Here is a 24,703-nt window from a genome sequence, read left to right on the forward strand (position 1 = left end):
TCTCTTCCATCCGTGTCCAACAGCGAACTGCAGCTCCCCCGGTAAGCTATGTACAATATAGATATAACATTGTTTATAATGTTGGAGAAGACGCATTTGATTGTATGTAAATGGATATTTTAAAAGTGTTTAATACGATTTTGCACCGACGGAATCCAGTAGATATAATCGGACGACATGTAACAGCGCACGATCCAGGCAATCGATACCTCCTGGCGGCTCGAAAGAGGAGGCGCTTTCAAAATGATCCGCCTTCTTTAAAAGGATACGAACAAAATTTAATACATACAGGTAAGAAAGACAAATATCATGCTCGATCTTAACGAATAATTGAGTTTTCATAATGATACAGTTCAAAGCAACGCCGCTTTACGGAATGAGGAAACCCAGTCTTCCTCTCCTGAGCTCCACGTGACAAAGAGGCGATACCAAGAAGATTAATTAAATACTACACAATACTTTTGAAATTTTAGTCTCTTTGTTAAGCTTTGGGAAGATCAGTCACAGACACCACAAACGATGGAACAATGTGAAAATGTCTCCACAGCACTTTACACTCGATATTACGTGTATATGTATACAACGTGTTTCTTGTGTATCGTCAACACTTCAACAATCTCCGAACAAATCATAAACTGAAGTATAGATATATATAACAGGGCTGATCAATAAGTGCCTTTTAATGAAGAAGTTATGCAAGGATATCCTTTTTCACGTTAATTATTCCCCGACTATTTAAGTCTGTGTACCCGAAGACTGGTGTCATTTGGTCAGTTTATATCGAAGAGATAGCACCTTTAAAGTAAACAAGACAATTAACTTTTGCAAAATGGACAAAATCGCTGAAAGAGCAGAGAGTCAACATTTAAATAAGAAAGTCTAGCACCTAAGGATATCCATACAGATATGGTAGCAACACTAGGGAATGAAAAAATGGGTGGCGTAATTTAAGCGTGGCAGCCTGTGTTTTGGGGATGACGCCCGTCCATTCATAGGAAAGAGTACATTCCATTTTACGGAAGATTTTGCAATGAGAAAGTTCTCAGCTCGTTGGGTACCAAGATCTTTGACAGTTGATCAGCAGCACATCAGGCAGACTTTGGCGCGTGCTAATCTGGACCTGTTAGGGGCCGATCTTGCTAACTTTCTGCAAACGCTTGTGTCTATGGATCCATTATTCACCCCAGTCAACAGTCTCAGCAATGGAAGTACCCTGGTTCATCCCCGCTAAGATGGCAAAGACTGTTCTATCAGTTGGAATAGTTATGGTGTCAGTTTTTCCTGGAATGCTGATGTCATTTTGTCGGTTAATTATCTGCAAAAAGCGATAAACAATAAATAACACATATTATACATAATTCCAGGCAGTTAAGAGAAATTATTATAACTCAAGCGCCGGCGAAAATTCAATAAACGTGTGTTGTTCCACCAGGTCAATGTCCCTGTTCACAAGTCTGTTTACTTCTGCCAGAAACTAAACTGATATCCATAATCATATGGAAATTGATAATTTGCTATACGGTTGTCCTGACTGTGATGGAGATGCTAACAGGCATTTGCTTAGTGATATATTCTATTTCATAGGAAAATCTAACCGCTTCAAGTTTTACATGTTATAATAATTAATAATTAATCTTAATTCAAGTATGGTATGTGAATCTGGTTGTTAGTGATAGTGTAAATGTAGTACATACCTGTGTCTATGTGTAAGGATGTAAATGAGGGTGTGTGTCTGTTATTCCTGGTTAATTGTGAGTTTCCCCTCTTGAATGTATTGTGTTCATAAACATTTATTTTCATTTAATATTTCACCTTTACCTTTGCCTTTAACGATTGTGAATTTGAATTGATTGAGTATGTGCTTTTTGCTTCTGATCTCGCTCCTTCAAACTTTCATCTATTTCCAAAATTGAAAAGGCCATTTCCGGAACTCACTGTCGGTCAGTTAATGACTTTAAACATGGAGTGGATGACTTTCTGACTGGTCAAGTAAAGGACTTCTTTAAAGGTGGCCCTTTTGACATCGCTGGCAAAAGCGTGTATATGCTGAAGGGGATTATGTTGAAAAATAATGCAATACGTCAGCCAAACTCTTAAATATGAGGCTCACAACTCATCAATCAGCCCTCGTTTTTGATGTATACTTAATTCAATCTTAGTATATCATTTATTGTGTGAATGACTGATTGAATCGGTGCCTTTAGTAAAAAAAACCTTCCTACAATTAGACATTGTTCGAGTACGTATGTATTGTTCCATTGCATACTTCACGACTCCCACAATTAAAAAGTGGATGTTAAATCACTTGCTGACACAGTCCATTCCAAACCTAATCCCTTTTCATGGGTATCCATGATATGATTATTGTATGGGATGTGTGATGTGCACTATGGTAAATAAGTTGTAAGAAAAGGGGAGATAATCAATGAAAATCAATACAAATCGATAAAAAAGAAACAGTTTTATTTATACTGCATACACATATGAATTCATAACAATTTGTTTACTTTCACACTCTTTCCCCCTCTTTCTCTAGAAAAATGTTATCTCCAGGAGCTGTTTTCTTATTCATTAAACGATATGTTCAAATTTACTATTCCTTGAAATGTAAACACCGGAATTACTTATATAACTAGTGAAACTGGTTTTAGTACACTTCATCTTAAGCTGTGTCACTCAGAATGAACAGCGAACTGTAATTTTTCCAACTTTTCTCCAACTCCAGCATATTTTTCCCTCTGACATTGGTGCTCGAGTGACCGCGCCTCTTACCTTGAACTGGTCTTCATCCTCTGGTGTTGAAATATCGATACTCTCCACAACACATCCGCATGTAGCTCATTTTTCTTCTTTTTTTAATCGATACGATTGCTATTTATTCTTTAATATCCAGGTTGCTTTGTTGACTTTTATTACATTTCACAACAATGTGAAACAGCTAATGAACAAACTTAAATTAGACTTAATTCTTCTTTATATTAGACTTTGTGTCTTAAGGCTCATATGTAAACGTTACGATAGCCAAATGTCAATATGTCTTTATGTATTTTGCTTATACAACCTCTTAACTGAACCTGATAGGACTTCATGATTGTTCGGCGAATTGACCGTTAGACACACAATTTGAATAAACAATGATTTTATATCATGCTTTCGGTTAAAGTCTTTTTCAGAAAGTAAATTCTGTAAATGTAGATGTAGAAATGATTTGTTGTTACTAGGGGATACCCAATGTGTCCTTTTAAAATCATAAGATAGCAATTTCTTACCAAAAGTGGAATACTAATGTTCTTTAACACAGGAATCTTCTGGAATATCTGCTATTCCACCTTCTATTTACTACCTACTTATACAACCTGACACTGTTAAAGTAACTGTTGCTACAGTGGTTGACGTGGTATTACTGCCCACACAAAATTATGATTTAACAGTTAAGTATGTGACAATATCAGCAGTATTCACACATTTTAACACGACATGATAGTGATAAACACGTAACAGGTGAGAGGACACTACACCTGTATTCGACCACTGTATAATAATAGGCGACTGACCCCTAACCCCCGGCTTCATTCCCCAACAACAACACCATCACGTGTTCGCCACCACTCCTTTTTAAGGATCATGGATGTTATGTATTTAATTCTATTGTGTTGAAATGTGTTATTCACTTGCATGTGCTTTGTACAATCTTTTGAGATTGCAGGTTGTAGACAATGATTGAGAGCTTTCATTTAGTCCTCAAGGTTTGCCGTAATCTGCTTGCAATTTGATTCATTCGAACAAAATCTAGATTCAAAATATACACCCACTCAACGTTCTTTAATTGAAGTTATTAAAGTTTAGAATTCATGCACCTTCTCCTCTGATTTTTGACCAATTTTAATTGAGGCATTTAGCATTACTGAAAAGTCCTATGATTCAACAGCTGTATAATGCAGATTAATCCATTATTTGGCTGTTAGGTTTCCATGTCTTAATTTGTAGTGAAATGTGCTACTCAGTGGTGTGTCCTTCTCCCAATCTATGGTTTCTTTCGCCTAGTCGACAATGAAGATATTGATGTCCTCTACATCATTAGTGATTTTTCACTCCTATCTGTTTTTCTATGTGCATTTCGTTTATTCTGATGTCTCCCTTGACATCCGTTCTTATATGATCCTGTTTCGGGGGAGAGGTTGAACCCGAAACAAGCAATGACATGATATCAATAAAGATTTGCGAACATCGATCGTATAATGAACTCAGAAAGACGAGGGAGATGGATTGGTCCTATTTTCATAATAAATTGAGATGGAAGAGGTCATATGTAGCTATTAAAACTATTTTGTTTCTGTCAGAGAAGACAGAGATGAATTTTGTAAAAAAAAAAAAAAAATTACGAATCTTACAAACCTCGTGATTGATCATTAAGCTTCCTTCATCACATTACATTTTAGTACAAATTATTATATATAATTAGGATGATCCGTGTACGGTAGTTTTCCTTTTAATGACACAATGGCAACAACGTTCAATATTATACAGAACACAAAACCTGCCAAAATAAGAAAGATAAGGGGAGAGTTGGCACTTTAATGTTTATTGTGTTTAAACTATTTTCCTCGCTATCATTGTACTATTGTAAAACTGTAATAATAGTCTTTCTAGTAAAATTGTGTTGACACTTTTAATTCTGAGACCGAATTGTTTTGCGACTTAACAAAGCATTATGTATGTATGTATGTATGTAAGGCTGTGTGTGTGTGTGTGTGTGTGTGTGTGTGTGCGTGCGTGCGTGCGTGCGTGCGTGCGTGCGTGTGTGTGTGTGTGTGTGTGTGTGTGTGTGTGTGTGTTTGGTGGTGTAAAAAAACATATTAGTAGTCGCAGCATTTTCTAAACTTAATTGGTTTTTATTTTCTGGAAAATCCAGATTAAGGGTAATATTTGTGAAAATACTTTTACGTTGACTACTACGATGCCAACAGGTACAAAACGATTGCAACATGGATCATACATCTGTTTAAGGAAAGAGTACTGGTGTTCAGCTTGGGTTTTCACTCTTCAAACAACTACAAGGTAATCTGGACCTTGCAAAAGGTACATTGTTTATTACAGTGATACAAAGCTGCAGTGGTTTGGTACAAGACCACTGATAATGAAGATAATTTACGTTACAGAATTATAAAGAAAACTGTGTATGATTGTTAATCAGGTGAGGGCGTATGACAATGAATCTCTGGTGTAGTTGATAATTAGCCATGGGTGTTATTGACAAGGAATCGTTGCTGTGTTGGACAATGCTTTGTGCTAACTTACAAAACTTGACACTTTGTAGCCATATTTACAAGGGTTGTGGAACACTAGCTTCACACTTCACACTTGGTTGTAGCTTTCAGTTTAAAATTGAATAATAGGCGTTGCTAGGTACCACATCTCACCTTGTCTCGTACAAATAACTCCCCTTACCATGAAAATGCTAAGTGACGTAACATTAATGTTAGGAATTTTATGAGTAACGTCATCTACAATGGTTTCTGTTCAATTTATTCAGCAAACAACAGAGAAACTCCGATGACTTATGTGGTTAACAGAGGTGTTTACAAACAAGTATTCTGTTAACATATTTTTTACTTACGGATCGCTCTGTGTCAAGTTGTTTGTCTGAAAAATTTTCCATTTCAATGAGTGAAGTCTTGTAAGCAAGATGAAATCGTTTTTATCTGACTTCAGTTTGCTCGGTATAACGCAAGTATGTATAACACAAAGAGAGTGCTAGGATTGTACACGTGCTTTTTTAGGAAAAATACCAAGATCTGGTTAAGCTCACTACTGAGGCGGAATTAGAAGGCTCAACGAAAAGGTTTTGTTATTTTTAGATTTATACATACTTTCAAAATGATAATACGAGTCCACACAAAGGAAATTGTGGTTCTTATGGCAGATATTTCAAATGGACTAAGCCAGGGGAAAGAAAACGTGATTAAAAGAGGGCCAGTTTGTGCTAATTAAATAGCTGGAACAATTAATCATTCAGTGTAATAATAATACGTAATAATAAGTGATGCCAGACACAAACAATGCATGTATATATATAGTATCGAAATATCACATATTTGGAAATGAATATGCGTGTGTTGTGAAAATCAATTCAATGACAAAGCAAATTTCACTATACACTGGGAGAGATTGCGTTTCCTCATGACTATCACAAATAAATAACAATAACAAACAAATTACGAAAAGACGGAATATCCTGATCTGAATTTGTAGGAACTATTTATGGAAATAATGCATTATCATCTTCGAGTTATAAATAGTTCAGGAACATGACAGGTCTATTAAGCGACTGACATAGGTTAATTGCGGTATGCTTTTGAATTCGATTTAGACACAGCCTTGTACCGCGGATTTGTCGTCCATTTTCTCTTCGTTAGCAGTGAACAACTTCAAATTGAATTATTGATTTATATTTATTGATGTGTATTGCTAATATTGACCGGAATCAGTTAATATCTGATTCCCAGTATCAGATAAGCATTATGATAATCTTATTGATATGTGCTCGTTGTATTCAAGTTGTTTCCCAGGATCGGCTGATCATAATTGCATTGAAATTGCTGGATCATATTAACCAATTTGCTGAAATCTGTTTCCCAAAATTAATCAATCAAATGGTTGGAATTAAGTAGCAACCTATTGATGACATGTCGTCATGGTCTATTGGAAGCCCGGTCGTCATGCACGCCATTTCCAATATTAGAAAAACGTGGTTTTCGTAAAATTCTAAAACGTATATTGTTATTTTTGTTGTCGCCTTCTGTTTTTTTTTTAGAAACGTTTATAATGAACATTCTGAAATACAATTAAGCTTGATAGCCGTTCGTTAAAACGAAAACAAATAAATACCACAGAATATGTACACACTGGGTATAATTTCTGTAACGTTCTGCTGTGATCTACATAGCAATGACGCGATATTCGGTAAAACATCATACTTATATTACACTGTATGTAGGTAAGTGTTTTCACACAGTAGTTACCGGGCAACAGTCACTGCAACACTACCATATTACAGTTTACAGTTGTGTACGGCTCAATACGTTAGAGCGATTGGGAACATTTACACAGGTTAGTTATATATCTTTGTCTTAACGTATTTTACAAAGGCGTGTTTTGGTATGTTTTCGATAAATGAGTATTTTCTAGAGTGTCAATGTTTGAAAAAATTCAAAGTGATAATTTTGTTTTAAAATAGAAAACACAATCGCGTACAATACCTTTGATTGTGCCATGATCATTGTTCAAATGTCATTTAGAATAACATGGGTAAGCATGCGCTATGTATAATGGGCGCCACCACACAAATGTATTTCTTCTCTAAAAACATAGGATGGACGGTGTTGTAAGTATGAAATAGACGAGGGACGGTGTTGTAAGTCTAGATTAGACGATGGACGGTGTTGTTAGTCTGGGTTAGACGATGTACGGTGTTGTTAGTCTGGATTAGACGATGTACGGTGTTGTTAGTCTGGATTAGACGATGTACGGTGTTGTAAGTCTGGATTAGACGATGTACGGTGTTGTTAGTCTGGATTAGACGATGTACGGTGTTGTAAGTCTGGATTAGACGATGTACGGTGTTGTAAGTCTGCATTAGACGATGGACGGTGTTGTAAGCAGGGATTAGACGATGGACGGTGTTGTAAGTATGAAATAGACGATGGACGGTGTTGTAAGTCTGGATTAGACGATGTACGGTGTTTTTAGTCTAAATTCTATTTTGTATTCTATGTTGGACTTCATTATTTGTATGGCTCAATTATTTCAGTTCAGTCCTCAAAAACCAATACCTAACCATTGCTTGTACCATTAACCACCTAGATCACATGTCATTCTCCTTAGGGAATGTTAGTTATGTCACAATAGCTTTGTAGTCTTGACAGGATAAAGGCAAATGTTTTATTGGAATTTCTACCAATAAAGTGCTATTTTCCTGACAGGACATTGTCAGTTCATGTACATTATGTTAAAATGAACAATGTAGCATCTTTAATATTCTGTGCTTTGAAATGCTTCTTTCCCTACACGCAATACATCTGTTCTTGGTGTAATCTTCATTTTGCCCTTTCCTAAACCCAGTGATTTAACCCAAGCATCTAACCCCAACTCTGGGAGACATCTTTAAAGTGACTATCGGGTATTTCCAACAATATAATGATATTCTTACAGGTATTTGGCCGTTTTTTTGTTTTGGTTTCCTTTCCTTGGGGGATCAGTAGTTGTGTTAGATATAATTCTGTGTATTTTTAATAATATATATATGTATACTACGTATTAATTTCCCCCTCTGTCTGTCTGTCTGTCGGTCGGTCTGTCAGTCATGCTGTCTGTCAGTCTGTATGTCTGTCTGTCTGTCCCCCACCTCTCTCTCTCTCTCTCTCTCTCTCTCTCTCTCTCTCTCTCTCTCTCTCTCTCTCTCTCTCTCTCTCTCTCTCTCTCTCTCTTATAGATATGCAGTTTATGAAGTTTATATAAGATCTGCAATTTATATAAGGTAATTTCGCATGAAACTGTGTAATTGTTTATATTTTAGAGAAAAGTGCTTACTTATTGCATCCATTTTTGTTAACGAAAGAAATGTGTTCATGTCATCAATATTTTATCTGGCAGTGAGGTTAATCTCGTCCTTCATGAAGATCAGGAGCAATGGGTGCTGATGTAACAAGTAGAAGACGCTCTCACGGAGGCTGTAACTGCTGACGTCACACTTCAGGGACGACATCACAGGCTATGGCTAACAACATAAAAAAGGTTAAAGATGTATGTACCTATAAAATGTTATTGTAGTCCAATGGTGTCAAAAGTCATTCTGTCACTCCAAACCTTTGTTCCTTGTACAAGTTATCCCAATGTATCTATATCCTCTCCTCATTAATTGTATTGTAACAATGTGACAGCTTCAGTACATGTACATCTTACAACAATGGTTTGACTTAAGGAAATAACCAAACAATGGTTTGACTTAAGAAGGAAGAAACAGAAATAAAAAGACAAGGAAATGACGATATTATTTCCTTGAGAATAAAGGACTTATATATCTTATTAAACTTTAAACTGAATTTGATGATATGCATGCAATTTTGATTGTTGGAGAGCTGTTAAAAACACATTTGATTCAAATTTCATGAAGTGTTTCGTACAAAGTAAATTCAATTACTTTCTTTTTGATTATTATTTGGATTGGCTGCTAGAAATACTGTACAAATGTCTAACAACATAGATAGAAGTTGAAAAGGGCAAATGAACTTTGACCTACTTGTTGTCGAATTGCTGTTAATATTCAAAAATTTCCAAACGTCTAATTCTAGCACCTGTTTTTATGAACATCAATAAACATGCCAAAACGTCATCCTTTATTTCATCAATCAATGGATAATAATTTCATCCGGAACGAAAAACTGTCTTTTTTCAGTTTCATTTTGGAGCTCACCACTGGATAAAATAGGTTAAAAGAGTCGGTACCAAAACTTAAAATTGTAGAAATTATCGCATAGCCTTCAGTCTCCATGGATACGTAGAATTCTTAGGAATAGTGATAATGATAACAAATATCATAAATTGTTTGATTATCAGCAGGTTTAGGAGAGATGATTTCAAAGCATGGTTTAAGGTGTCAGTAACAACACATATCTTACACGAAATTTCTTTGCTCTTCATATTTGGCAAAACCTTCTTTGTTACCAGCCTTGTTATTGAAAAATGGTGTGACCAACCGGAAAAGAATGCAATATGATTCATTTGACCAAGACATTTGTTGGCAATGAATAAATATGACTTTGGATCTTAAACTTTCTGATTCTCATAATATATTTCATTCCATTTCAGTTGGAAGCAATTAATTTTTTCTCAATTACAAAAAAAAAAAAAAAAAAAAATTCGTACCAATACCATAATAGAAATATGGTTTAAATACGTATATTAAACTTTTACTAATAAAAGATATGTAAAGATACAACATAACAAACATGACAAGTGAAGAAAACCATTTCAATGAAAGTCTGGAAGAAAACTTATCCTATTTTAAAACTACCGCAATTACACCTGTAAATTAGTTTCAATATCAGTAACAAAATGGCGACCATCTAAAATCATAGTGCCTATAAAGACATCAACTGTAATATATACAATAACAAACAGAAGCAACAAAACATCTCAAACATAACTTAACACTCTTCTGAAATTATCAGATGAAAATTACAAACCTTTTTTAATCAGGGATCCGGCGCACCTCTCGTTGACATTACTCGATTACTTTCGATTTTTCTCAGTCGCTTCTTTAACTTCTATATTTAGATCTTAGCACCACTGACGATTCCCGACAGGGCGAAACAGCCGTATGATGTAACATCACTGACGAGTCCCAACAGGGCGAAACAGCTGCATGATGCAGTTTAATTAATTGTTTGGCTCTGCTGTATCTAACTCTAAATTTGTACTGTAAAACCAATAGAATTTCCCCCTAGCCCTTCCAAAATTCTAAGAAAATTCTAAGGAAATGTAACAGATATTACCTAGAAACTATTTGTTTTGGAGTTGAAGTATAACCATACCATTAACTTAATTTCTGTTAAATTATTATTTTTCGTTGGGGATATATTTTCACTGATTTCATGAGAACTTTTAATCCACGAACTCGTATGTCCACTAACTGTAAAAGTGTTGAGGTTTGTGTAAATAGATCTATTAAGCAACATTTATCCACGAACCACCTGGCTACGATTTTTTTAAAAAATACATATAATAATAATGATTTGTTTTACTCTTCTTTTTTTATTTGTAAAATCGCGAAAATTGATCCCTCCGAAAATGTATGACTTTACAGTATTGGTTCTATTTACAAAGCACAATTTATGTACTGGATCAATATAATTGCAAAACACGCGTCGCCATGGGTTGAATCAATTTTTAACCATAATATAATATTGTAAAACAATATGTTCAAAAGACTAACTGAATGAAGAATGTAATTAGATATGGATGGAATGGATATCATTTACTAATTTCGATAGAAAGTTATATTTTGGATGCAGTTGTTCGTAAATGTATAATTGTAACTACGCTGTATTGATGCGTTCTTAAAATCAATTATTTATGTCATTATAGACACCACCTGTTAGCAATGTTATTCTATTCCAGAGTGGAGAGTTATCTGTGTAACCCAATACATGTATACAGCTTTAGTGAGGTTTCCGTACTTTATTGTGTGAAATGACATTCTACAACAATAAAAAGTAAACAGTAACCATGCATTGGTAGCAAAACAATCCTAACGATTTTGTTTTTGTTTATCAACAGGTCTTACTCAAAAGCCATTCTGTGGATCATTATGTATACGACAAGACTTTTTCAAACAAACACCAAAATTATAATGACGTTTCGGTACCACAACTGCGAAGGTCTTTCAGCACAGAAACTGATAACGCATCTTATAATCAGAAGCAGGATGGTGGCCAATCTGACAGTGACGTCATACCCCCAATTCCACCCGCTCCTGATATTTCGCACCTCACCGAAGAAGAACTCGACATACTCAAGCGAGTATTCCAGAGGGAAGAGATGTTCGAGCGGGACGAGGCAGAACGACTTATGTGAGTACTAGGCTTACTTTCTTAAAAATAAGATTACACATTTGAATGGTCACACTGACGACAAAGCTGCCGTCCTATGTAAATGATAAATTCAACATGTCAAAATTAGGCACTTTTATTACTGCTTGAAAACAGACCTACCATTACAACTGATGAAAACATTATCTTACTGTTGATCACCTGGTCACTTGACCAGATCGGTGACTGTCTTAATCGTCTCATTTGAAAGTCATCCACTGTACCAACCATTCATGATAGAAAAATTCACATATATATAAAAACAGAAACAACAGTACCTGACTGTACAACATACCAAAAACAATAGGACAAAAGCAAATATATTCAATTATAAACTCCCAAACACACAAATTCACTTACTACAAACACATTTATTTTATCATATCATCTGGTATCTCATCATACCTATAAACCATCTCATCCTATCGTCTGGTATATCATCATACCTATACCACTACATGACTGGATCATAGAGGCTGTGTTTATAGACCACTAGGTGACAGGATTATAGAGGCTGTGTTTATAGACCAGGATTATAGAGGCTGTGTTTATAGACCACTAGGTGACAGGATTATAGAGGCTGTGTTTATAGACCACTAGGTGACTGGATTATAGAGGCTGTGTTTATAGACCACTAGGTGACTGGATTATAGAGGCTGTGTTTATAGACCACTAGGTGACTGGATTATAGAGGCTGTGTTTATAGACCAGGATTATAGAGGCTGTGTTTATAGACCAGGATTATAGAGGCTGTGTTTATAGACCACTAGGTGACTGGATTATAGAGGCTGTGTTTATAGACCACTATGTGACTTGATTATAGAAGATGTGTTTATAGACCACTAGGTGACTGGATTATAGAGGCTGTGTTTATAGACCACTAGGTGACTGGATTATAGAGGCTGTGTTTATAGACCACTAGGTGACTGGATTATAGAGGCTGTGTTTATAGACCACTAGGTGCTGGATTATAGAGGCTGTGTTTATAGACCACTAGGTGACTGGATTATAGAGGCTGTGTTTATAGACCAGGATTATAAAGACTGTGTTTATAGACCACTAGGTGACTGGATTATAGAGGCTGTGTTAATAGACCACTAGGTGACTGGATTATAGAGGCTGTGTTTATAGACCACTAGGTGACTGGATTATAGAGGCTGTGTGACTGGATTATAGAGGCTGTGTTTATAGACCACTAGGTGACTGGATTATAGAGGCTGTGTTTATAGACCACTAGGTGACTGGATTATAGAGGCTGTGTTTATAGACCACTAGGTGACTGGATTATAGAGGCTGTGTTTATAGACCAGGATTATAGAGGCTGTGTTTATAGACCACTAGGTGACTGGATTATAGAGGCTGTGTTTATAGACCACTAGGTGACTGGATTATAGAGGCTGTGTTTATAGACCAGGATTATAGAGGCTGTGTTTATAGACCACTAGGTGACTGGATTATAGAGGCTGTGTTTATAGACCACTAGGTGACTGGATTATAGAGGCTGTGTTTATAGACCACTAGGTGCTGGATTATAGAGGCTGTGTTTATAGACCACTAGGTGACTGGATTATAGAGGCTGTGTTTATAGACCACTAGGTGACTGGATTATAGAGGCTGTGTTTATAGACCACTAGGTGACTGGATTATAGAGGCTGTGTTTATAGACCACTAGGTGACTGGATTATAGAGGCTGTGTTTATAGACCACTAGGTGACTGGATTATAGAGGCTGTGTTTATAGACCACTAGGTGACTGGATTATAGAGGCTGTGTTTATAGACCACTAGGTGACTGGATTATAGAGGCTGTGTTTATAGACCACTAGGTGACTGGATTATAGAGGCTGTGTTTATAGACCACTAGGTGACTGGATTATAGAGGCTGTGTTTATAGACCACTAGGTGACTGGATTATAGAGGCTGTGTTTATAGACCACTAGATGACTGAATTATAGAGGCTGTGTTTATAGACCACTAGGTGACTGGATTATAGAGGCTGTGTTTATAGACCAGGATTATAGAGGCTGTCTGGATTATAGAGGCTGTGTTTATAGACCACTAGGTGACTGGATTATAGAGGCTGTGTTTATAGACCACTAGGTGACAGGATTATAGAGGCTGTGTTTATAGACCACTAGGTGACTGGATTATAGAAGATGTGTCTATAGACCAGGATTATAAAGACTGTGTTTATAGACCACTAGGTGACAGGATTATAGAGGCTGTGTTTATAGACCACTAGGTGACTGGATTATAGAGGCTGTGTTTATAGACCACTAGGTGACTGGATTATAGAGGCTGTGTTTATAGACCACTAGGTGACTGGATTATAGAGGCTGTGTTTATAGACCACTAGGTGACTGGATTATAGAGGCTGTGTTTATAGACCACTGGATTATAGAGGCTGTGTTTATAGACCACTAGGTGACTGGATTATAGAGGCTGTGTTTATAGACCACTAGGTGACTGGATTATAGAGGCTGTGTTTATAGACCACTAGGTGACTGGATTATAGAGGCTGTGTTTATAGACCACTAGGTGACTGGATTATAGAGGCTGTGTTTATAGACCACTAGGTGACTGGATTATAGAGGCTGTGTTTATAGACCACTGGATTATAGAGGCTGTGTTTATAGACCACTAGGTGACTGGATTATAGAGGCTGTGTTTATAGACCACTAGGTGACTGGATTATAGAGGCTGTGTTTATAGACCACTAGATGACTGGATTATAGAGGCTGTGTTTATAGACCAGGATTATAAAGACTGTGTTTATAGACCAGGATTATAGAGGCTGTGTTTATAGACCACTGGGTGACTGGATTATAGAGGCTGTGTTTATAGACCACTAGGTGACTGGATTATAGAGGCTGTGTTTATACAGGATTATAGAGGCTGTGTTTATAGACCACTAGGTGACTGGATTATAGAGGCTGTGTTTATAGACCACTAGGTGACTGGATTATAGAGGCTGTGTTTATAGACCACTAGGTGACTGGATTATAGAGGCTGTGTTTATAGACCACTAGGTGACTGGATTATAGAGGCTGTGTTTATAGACCACTAGGTGACTGGATTATAGAGGCTGTGTTTATAGACCACTAGGTGACTGGATTATAGAGGCTGTGTTTATAGACCACTGGATTATAGAGGCTGTGTAGACTAGGTGACTGGATTATAGAGGCTGTGTTTATAGACCACTAGGTGACTGGATTATAGAGGCTGTGTTTATAGACCACTAGGTGACTGGATTATAGAGGCTGTGTTTATAGACCACTAGGTGACTGGATTATAGAGGCTGTGTTTATAGACCACTAGGTGACTGGATTATAGAGGCTGTGTTTATAGACCACTAGGTGACTGGATTATAGAGGCTGTGTTTATAGACCACTAGGTGACTGGATTATAGGATTATAGAGGCTGTGGACCACTAGGTGACTGGATTATAGAGGCTGTGTTTATAGACCACTAGGTGACTGGATTATAGAGGCTGTGTTTATAGACCACTAGTTGACTGGATTATAGAGGCTGTGTTTATAGACCACTAGGATTATAGAGGCTGTGACACTAGGTGACTGGATTATAGAGGCTGTGTTTATAGACCACTAGTTGAAAGGAAAAAAGAGTCAGAGAATATACAACACTAGGTTCTGGATTATAGAGGCTGTGTTTATAGACCACTAGGTGACTGGATTATAGAGGCTGTGTTTATAGACCACTAGGTGACTGGATTATAGAGGCTGTGTTTATAGACCACTAGGTGACTGGATTATAGAGGCTGTGTTTATAGACCACTAGGTGACTGGATTATAGAGGCTGTGTTTATAGACCACTATGTGACTGGATTATAGAGGCTGTGTTTATAGACCACTAGGTGACTGGATTATAGAGGCTGTGTTTATAGACCACTAGGTGACTGGATTATAGAGGCTGTGTTTATAGACCACTAGGTGACTGGATTATAGAGGCTGTGTTTATAGACCACTAGGTGACTGGATTATAGAGGCTGTGTTTATAGACCACTGGGTGACTGGATTATAGAGGCTGTGTTTATAGACCACTAGGTGACTGGATTATAGAGGCTGTGTTTATAGACCACTAGGTGACTGGATTATAGAGGCTGTGTTTATAGACCACTAGGTGACTGGATTATAGAGGCTGTGTTTATAGGCCACTAGGTGACTGGATTATAGAGGCTGTGTTTATAGACCACTAGGTGACTGGATTATAGAGGCTGTGTTTATAGACCACTAGGTGACTGGATTATAGAGGCTGTGTTTATAGACCACTAGGTGACTGGATTATATCTTACTGGATTATAGAGGCTGTGTTTATAGACCACTAGGTGACTGGATTATAGAGGCTGTGTTTATAGACCACTAGGTGACTGGATTGACTGGATTATAGAGGCTGTGTTTATAGACCACTAGGTGACTGGATTATAGAGGCTGTGTTTATGTGGTGACTGGATTATAGAGGCTGTGTTTATAGACCACTAGGTGACTGGATTATAGAGGCTGTGTTTATAGACCACTAGGTGACTGGATTATAGAGGCTGTGTTTATAGACCACTAGGTGACTGGATTATAGAGGCTGTGTTTATAGACCACTAGGTGACTGGATTATAGAGGCTGTGTTTATAGACCACTAGGTGACTGGATTATAGAGGCTGTGTTTATAGGCCACTAGGTGACTGAATTATAGAGGCTGTGTTTATAGACCACTAGGTGACTGGATTATAGAGGCTGTGTTTATAGACCACTAGGTGACTGGATTATAGAGGCTGTGTTTATAGACCACTAGGTGACTGGATTATAGAGGCTGTGTTTATAGACCACTAGGTGACTGTGGATTATAGAGGCTGTGTTTATAGACCACTAGGTGACTGGATTATAGACGTTGTGTTTATAGACCACTAGGTGACTGGATAATAGCGACTCCGGTTATTTGTCCATTACTTTATCTGCTATTGGGTGACTAATATAGTATCTTCTGTAGGGAAATAGAACGGCGACTTGAGAATTATGAACGTACTGTCCGGCAACAATCTAGTGGAAAGGGCAAGCTCAAGCATATCGACTTACGAGTCTGTCGTCTCTGCCACGAAACAAAGTTTGCGGATGGAATTGGCAGGGTGTGCCACGACTGTCGCCGGAGGGTGTGTATAAGATGTGGGTCTTATGACTCCCCTCACTGGAATCCCCGAAAACAGAAGGTAGGTACAGTTATATAGTGATATTTTTTCTAACTCAATGATACAGTGTAGTAAATATTTTCCAGAAGACCAAGATGTATTGAACATTCACAAATGTTTAATGTGTGTTTACTTTACAATAGTATTTTATGAAAACTCATAAAAGGAACATCCCTCCGTCCGATAATACCTTATAAACAGGACATCCATTCGTTCGAACATCAGACATACGTTACGCCATTTTTTCATTATTCAATATATCTTTAACATGATCATTCTGATACTCGTGTCTGACTGTGATGAAATAGATACGAAAGTGGACAGAAAAATAATGTATTATGTCCAGATACAGTCTTCACGTGTTGTCATTTGAATATTCTGTCAGTCATTCGTCGGCTTCATAATGATATCAGTTATTATCACAGTTCAATGCCCCTCCTGACACCCACGTTTGTCGTGTAAACAGAAGTTGAAATAAGGACACAGATTTAAACGACGGTAAAGACGTACACTATATCCTTATATATAGTGGTTAGAAAACAAATAAAAGTCTTCATGTCCTGAGGATTGTGAGTGTAACGTCTTGGGGAACTAATGTCAAGCAGAAGCAAAACAGAGGCATTATCAACAGATTGTTACTTTGTAGGTCGCTGAACAGAGCCCAATTCTTGCCATTCATCTAACTTGAGATGGATCAATTTGCCGTCTTCTACCTATCACCAGCTTTGCTAATGTCACTGACTAACCTGTTTATTTTATAATTAGATCCTTGACTCGCTCTGATTTCAGCGATCTATTGGGAAATTTCTTTCAACAAATCAGAAAACCGCCACCGTCAGACATTTGTTTCGTATTGATTAACTACAGCAGCTTGACCGCGTAAACACGCTGATGGAATTATTCTTCGTAGGTTTGGTCAAATTGAAAATTTCAAACATTTTGTCATTTAAGAACTTTAGGACTTCCACTGCCATATATAATTAATAACTTAGTGCTCTATGAAAACACACGTCTTTAATTTAGTTTTAATTGCACGATTTAAAATATTTTTTGATATAACACCATTTTCAGCTCTGCACAATTTTAACCTGACTTCAAGAAAGGAGATTTAAACTAATGATGCCAAAAATATGTACTCTGATAAGACTTACATAGACAATTTTAGACTAGTCCATTCTACGTTTAACCTTCAATATATTACACTGTACGTAAATTTAACCTATTGGACCTTAGTGATTTGTACCTGTTCGTGGGCGTCAAAATTTTCATATACAAAAGTAAGATTAGTAGTTCTTTTCCAGGGATACATGGGGAATGTCCTCGGAAAAATAACCCTTCCCAGGGAAACCGTTCTAGATGTATTCTAACACAGAGGGTCATAATCAAAATTGAACAAATAGATAATATGCAACATTTTTTTCTACACAATACACATCCAGTGTGGTGAAAATCTCTCAAGTGACCAACATTCTGCAGTACACAGACTCTTTTATCACCAGGCTTGTTCACACACGTTTCTGTTTTTGCTTACATTTCTGTGATCATCGACTAGTTCACCACCAAGTAGAGTGTAATGTTTGTTGTTGCAACAGAATATCACTTTAACTTCCGGTGCATTCGACTATGGAATTACGGGGTTCGCGAAGGATGTTTTTCCCGGGGTTATTTCCGTCGGGGATTATTTCCTCGGGGTTACTTTCCCCATGGTCCAGTTTCGGCGAAATGTCTCAGTTATATAATGTCACAAGGTAACATATCGTTCTAAATCAAAGTATAGATAAATCACATAATCTGCTGTATGCTATAAATATGGACAATGAGGTCACGCCATTAAAATTCAGTCAAAATGTAAATTTTCTAGGTTATGCTAGAAATCTTAAATTTCATTTTCATTCATATGAAATTTTATTAAACTCATCTCGGAGTTTTCTTTGTTCTCCCCGAAGCTCTCAAAACTTCTAAGACTCGTGTCATAAAATCTCATAGGAAACGAAAAATCATTTAAGACCCTATATTTATGTAATGCATATTATATCATAGATAAAGATATGTCATACTACTAGAAAACACATAAGTAATTTGTTTGAGTTTGTAATGAACAATTCCATCGGTGAAGAAAATATATTGTACCACTTGATGAATCCTTGTCCATTTCAAAAATGATAAAATTGTGTTAAAATGGAGTATCCTTGGCATAGTGAATTCTGATAACTGAATGGTTAAAACTCATCAGACTATGACAGTTTCTTGTTCGTAATTATAACACAATATTGATATTGGTAGTTGATCATCATATGTCGATATTGATTCTAGTTGACTATCATATGTCGATATTGTAGCTAGTTGATCATCATATGTCGATATTGATTCTAGTTGACTATCATATGTCGATATTGTAACTAGTTGATCATCATATGTCGATATTGATTCTAGTTGACTATCATATGTCGATATTGTAACTAGTTGATCATCATATGTCGATATTGATTCTAGTTGACTATCATATGTCGATATTGTAACTAGTTGATCATCATATGTCGAAATTGTAGCTAGTTGATCATCATATGTCGAAATTGTAGCTACCATCAAATCTCGAAATTTCGTTAGTTGCCTGTCGTATGACGATATTTTTGGTAAATGACTATAATGTGTTAATAATCTAGCCTAGTTGACTGTTTACAACCAGCAAATGTTGCCGAAAGGAGCCAGTGTTTAAGAATTGTTGGTGTTATCAATGATTCGGAATGTATACTTTTATCTATTACTCGATTCCTATTGAAAAGCGACATTACTTGCGAGTTTTTGTACAATCCTTTAATAGTTGTCTCAGTTTATGACAGAATTTATATTTCCCAGTAGTAACATAGAGACTTCCCCTAATCAATTCATTTGATAGCTCCACCTCTGAACCAGGCTCGCTCTCCACGTTGAAGTGATAAATCCAGGCGTCCGTCCACAAAGTACATTGACTGTGAAAAGGACAGTAAATAAAACGAACGCGAAGGCAACAGTAATTGTACGAACATTATCGAACCCAGATTAAAGTGCTGCATTTATGTCAATAAGAAACTGGATAATTATAACTGTACAAAAACAAATACAAGTCAATAGCGCATATCAATACACATTTAGATTTAGATACGATCAAGTTAAGTAATGAATTAAGCTGTATCACACATCTGTTTCATCTTTCTATGACTCGTCAGTAATGATTATGGCTAATTTTGTTGAAAACAAGGATGCGACTGAAAAATCAATTAACAAACATCAGTCAAATTACCTGTTTGAAAGAGGATGATTTTATCCCATAGTTATAACTATACAAGCGTATATCTAAGCATGCGTTCTCTTTGAGGAATCCACCAAATCAATCTCACATGAAGTACACAGGAAACCGGTCAAGTGACAGTCGTATAGGCTTTCTTATTAGAAGTCGAGCTAGCTGTACTTTTTATGGCCAGTTAACGATACAGTAGCGATGGTTAGCTTTTGTCTTCTACTCGGCAGTCTGGTTGAAATATAAGGACTGAAAAGATATAGTGTTATTGTGATGATTGATTGGGAGCTGTAAGAGTATATGCTGATATCTACGTGTTTATCTTTCCACACAGACTGTCAGAGGCAAGTGGAGGTGCAATATTTGTCAACTGAAACTTGAATTTATATGTCAAAGTGGGAAATGGTTTCATGGAGTCAGATCGCCCAAAATGGTGAACCAGATGATAAGAAACAAGATCCAATTCCTTGATTTAGATACATCGGATACGGACGTAAGTATGTTTTTTTTCTATTTCAGGGTCACGCAATTGTATTATCTTTTCAGCATAAACCCTGACCAATATTGGGTACGATATCGTTTCGACTTATCATTTTGAAATACGACCTTTTTGTTTAATTTTATTTTCAATTCATTATTTTTATTTATTTTTCTTTTAATTCTTGGGTCTGCGTTCAATTGTTGTTGGTATTTATGGCAGTTTTTGTATGATTGATTCTTATTTCACCAATGGACCTTACAATGGATTTATCTAGCATAATTAAGGAGGTTTTTTTTTTTTTTTTTTTGTTTGTTTGTTTTTTTTTTTTGGGGGGGGGGGGGGGTATAATTCAGAGCAGGACATTATCTAAACTCATCAACCTGCATCTCTCGAAAGTTATGAGTTTGGCTGTCAGTTGCCGGCATCTTAAACATAATATTGGGAAAAGGCCAATGAATATCGAATCAACTGCGACATATGAACACCATGAGTGATATGCAAAAATGTTGCTATCCTTAAATGGAAAATTCACAAGAAAAGATCGAGATAAGCGACTGCTGTAACAGATTCGGTTGTGTCATTGATTTCCAACTTCGGGTTGGTGTACCCGATGAACATGCGCAGAAATCTGTTGTTATTTAAAGACAAGATGTTATCAACAATATATCTGAGATCAAACTGAAGGACATTGCAAGGTCCTTGTGATCTGCTTCATAACCTCTTCGATTATCTCAGCGTCGTATGAAAACAAAAACAAGTCAGCTAACAGGGGGGTACAGTTGGTTCCCAACTGTATACCAATAACCTGTTGAAAACCTTACCACCAAAGTTGACCACAAGTTATTGTCCACCAGAAACCCGATCATTGTATGATGTCATCTTTTGTAAATTTCTTATTTTATTTAGGAATATTTTTTAAGAAATACGTTTCAGTAAAGTTCACAACATATACATATTTGTACCGCCGTTTGCATGTTCTGTAAAAGAAAGTCCTCATTTCAAGAGAACGAAGGCGTTCTCTCGGTTTCGAATAGGGTATGGTGATACAGAGTGGAAAAATCAAACATTCTTATGGAATTTTTTTTTTAGGGGGGGGGTTAAAGATTGGTTAAAAGTTCTTTGAAATTCTTTTAAATCTTCATACTAATGCCTCCTATTCTCGGGTAGACAATAAACTATTAAGATTGTATCCCAGAAGAAATGGTAGTGCTTAAGAATGGCAGTAAGAAATTAGGGTAAATGTTTGGCTGAACAGCTAGACATGCCAGCAATAAAACGTTGTTTATATGGATTCTTATGAAGTTTGGGAATCCTATATGAAAGGATGAGAATACATACACTCAACACGTGTCCCTATAGTAGTGATACCACAGTTTCCTACGGTAATATGTATGTATGTGTTATTGCACGGTTTGCCAATAACAGGGGTTTTATTACACCCGAGCGATAGCGAGTGACGAGATATCATGAAATAACTGATGACTGCATACTTTTCACTTCAAACAGAAAGTAATTGAACATTCACACTGTCAGCCCCCGCACTTGAACTGTTCATTGTTTTCTGTATAATTTACCTGTGCTTGAAAAAGTGAGTATTTATCCCCATAAACCTCAGCATATTTCAGGAACAAGGGAATACAGCTAATGGAGATTACACACTTCTGTAAGAAGAGAATGGTGTTTTAATTTCACGTGATGCTGAAATTTTAAAATCTTGATGGCAACCGAGTGAAACATGTGAAATTCTAGGACGTGTAATGACATAGTAAACCATATAATAAAAATTTATCCGTACATCTATGTTATTGACTTGATAATTACGGACTAATCAATTATCTGTGTTAACTGTGGTAGCAGGTGATTTATTACCCACACTTAACTGTTAGAGGTGTAAAGTATGTAGTAAACACAATACATACACTCATCACAAAGCCTTAAAGTAGCGATACTAGCCGAAGACATGATATTATCACATAGCACTAGAGTAGTGAAAGCAGCAGAAGATAGCTACTTATCACATACCCCTCCCTTCAAACGTGATACTAACACACGACATATACTTATCATAAATTCCTACTGTGGTGATACAAGCAGACGATATACACTTATCATATACTTCATTTTAACAGTAATACCAGCAGACGATATACACTTATCATATACTTCATTTCAACAGTAATACCAGCAGACGATATACACTTATCATATACTTCATTTCAACAGTAATACCAGCAGACGATATACACTTATCATATACTTCATTTCAACAGTAATACCAGCAGACGATATACACTTATCATATACTTCATTTCAACAGTAATACCAGCAGACGATATACACTTATCATATACTTCATTTCAACAGTAATACCAGCAGACGATATACACTTATCATATACTTTATTTCAACAGTAATACCAGCAGACGACATACACCTATTACAAATCGTTTTAGTAGTGATACCAGCAAACAGTAAACACTTTTCACAAATTCCTTCAAAAGTGATATTAGCAGACGACATATAGTCATCACAAATTGATAAAAAGATATTTCGAGTAAACTATTTTCATTTTGTATTGATATTTTCATGCATCAGGATTATAATATCAAGTTACCACAGATAGTATAAATACTCTCTCCCTCCCTTCCTCAACACTTCCGGAACCACTTTCTAATATCACCCGCTCCTGTATTACCCCCGTAGGAAAACAGCTACATACAAAAGCCTTATGTACGATAGTGCACGCGCAAGTCGACGTCTGAGGCGACGTCACCAGGTGGCAGATTCTGTCGGAGATAGTATCAGAAGAAGATGATACAGTTACGTGGATATTAATTGGGGCCATCTCTGTAGCTAATTTATAGACTGTGTATATTGCTGCATGTGATGACGGTGTGTACACGATCGATCTATTGATTTGAGTTGTTTAGGGGACGTTGTCACTGAAACCGGCAGATTACTGAGACAGGAGCCTAAGAGAATCTATGGTCTGATACATCTGTATCTGACTCCAGCTCAACAGCCCACGACATTTCAGTGATATCTATATTTGATATTATATACAGGTATGAGTTGCATGGAAGTCTTCACAAGTCGCAGTCATACATTATATCCTTATTAACATACATTATGTCTTGTAATATTCGAGAAAAGATATAGATAGATTATCAATAAAACACTTAACTTCATTATTGGTTCCAAATATCCGAAATCATTTTCTTTCTTAATGCAAAAAATGACTTGTTTTGAAAGGTTTTGATTTTTGCATTTATTTGTGTTTTAAATGATATATCATGTCAGACAAAACATTTGGAAGACGTCGTTATAGATTATTAATGAGCGAATCATTTTGTCTAAAACAGTATTTAAAGATTCGCATTGACCCTGTCGAACGTTATTTGACACAGAATATATATTCATTTCACTCTCTTAACTGTTTCTTTTAAGCATTAATATCATCTGATTTGAAATAGAGATGTTTTATGGTTGTACAAAAGATACAGAAGTAGACAGCACTTCTCGATACAAGTTTAGAGTCGGATACGATAGAGCCAGTGGGATGGACTAGAAGACTATGTGGGATCTAAACTTGTCAAAGTAGATTTCAAAAGCCAGAGAAGGAGGGGCGTGGACCTCAAATTCAATAAATTTCTCAATTTTTAGTATTACCTCTACCTCTACCTGTTATACATTTATATGCGGTTATTTTCATTTAACTAATTAGTAGGTAATAATTCCATGTATAACTATAACCATGTGATTTTTGTGATTAATCAATTGTCTTGAAAATGTGGATGAAATCAATGAATAAGTTCGTTTTTCTTATATGTTTATGGGAGGTAAGCAGGTGCGTGAATTTTTATATTTACTAAATATTTAATTTCGATCGCGTTCCTTAAAAACAGATTTCGTTATAAATGACACAATTACATTTATCATGAAAGAAGTTTAATATTTGTATTTAAAATTGATTGCTATGTTGACCTAAAGAAAGTGATATTCCGACTGTACTTTGTTCCAACCAATCGAACTACATGTAGTATCTTGTGTGAAATAAAAGACAACTTACTACAATGTTATGTACAAGCATTGTCAATCATGTTTA

At 36.3% G+C, this 24,703-nt stretch overlaps 1 protein-coding gene across 1 annotated transcript in view; it reads left to right on the forward strand.

Moving 5' to 3' along the window:
- The window catches only part of LOC132552439 (regulating synaptic membrane exocytosis protein 1-like), a 69,307-nt gene that overhangs the window by 15,624 nt on the left and 28,980 nt on the right, over window positions 1-24,703 (forward strand). Inside the window, exons 2-4 of the mRNA XM_060216606.1 lie at window positions 11,338-11,630; window positions 16,645-16,861; window positions 20,452-20,610. Of these exons, the coding sequence (XP_060072589.1) occupies window positions 11,338-11,630; window positions 16,645-16,861; window positions 20,452-20,610 (669 nt within the window). The remainder of the gene's footprint in view (window positions 1-11,337; window positions 11,631-16,644; window positions 16,862-20,451; window positions 20,611-24,703) is intronic.

The sequence above is a fragment of the Ylistrum balloti genome, unplaced genomic scaffold, assembly GCF_031769215.1.
Source record: "Ylistrum balloti isolate Yb309-2 unplaced genomic scaffold, AGI_CSIRO_Ybal_v1 Utg370248, whole genome shotgun sequence".
NCBI lineage: Eukaryota > Metazoa > Mollusca > Bivalvia > Pectinida > Pectinidae > Ylistrum > Ylistrum balloti.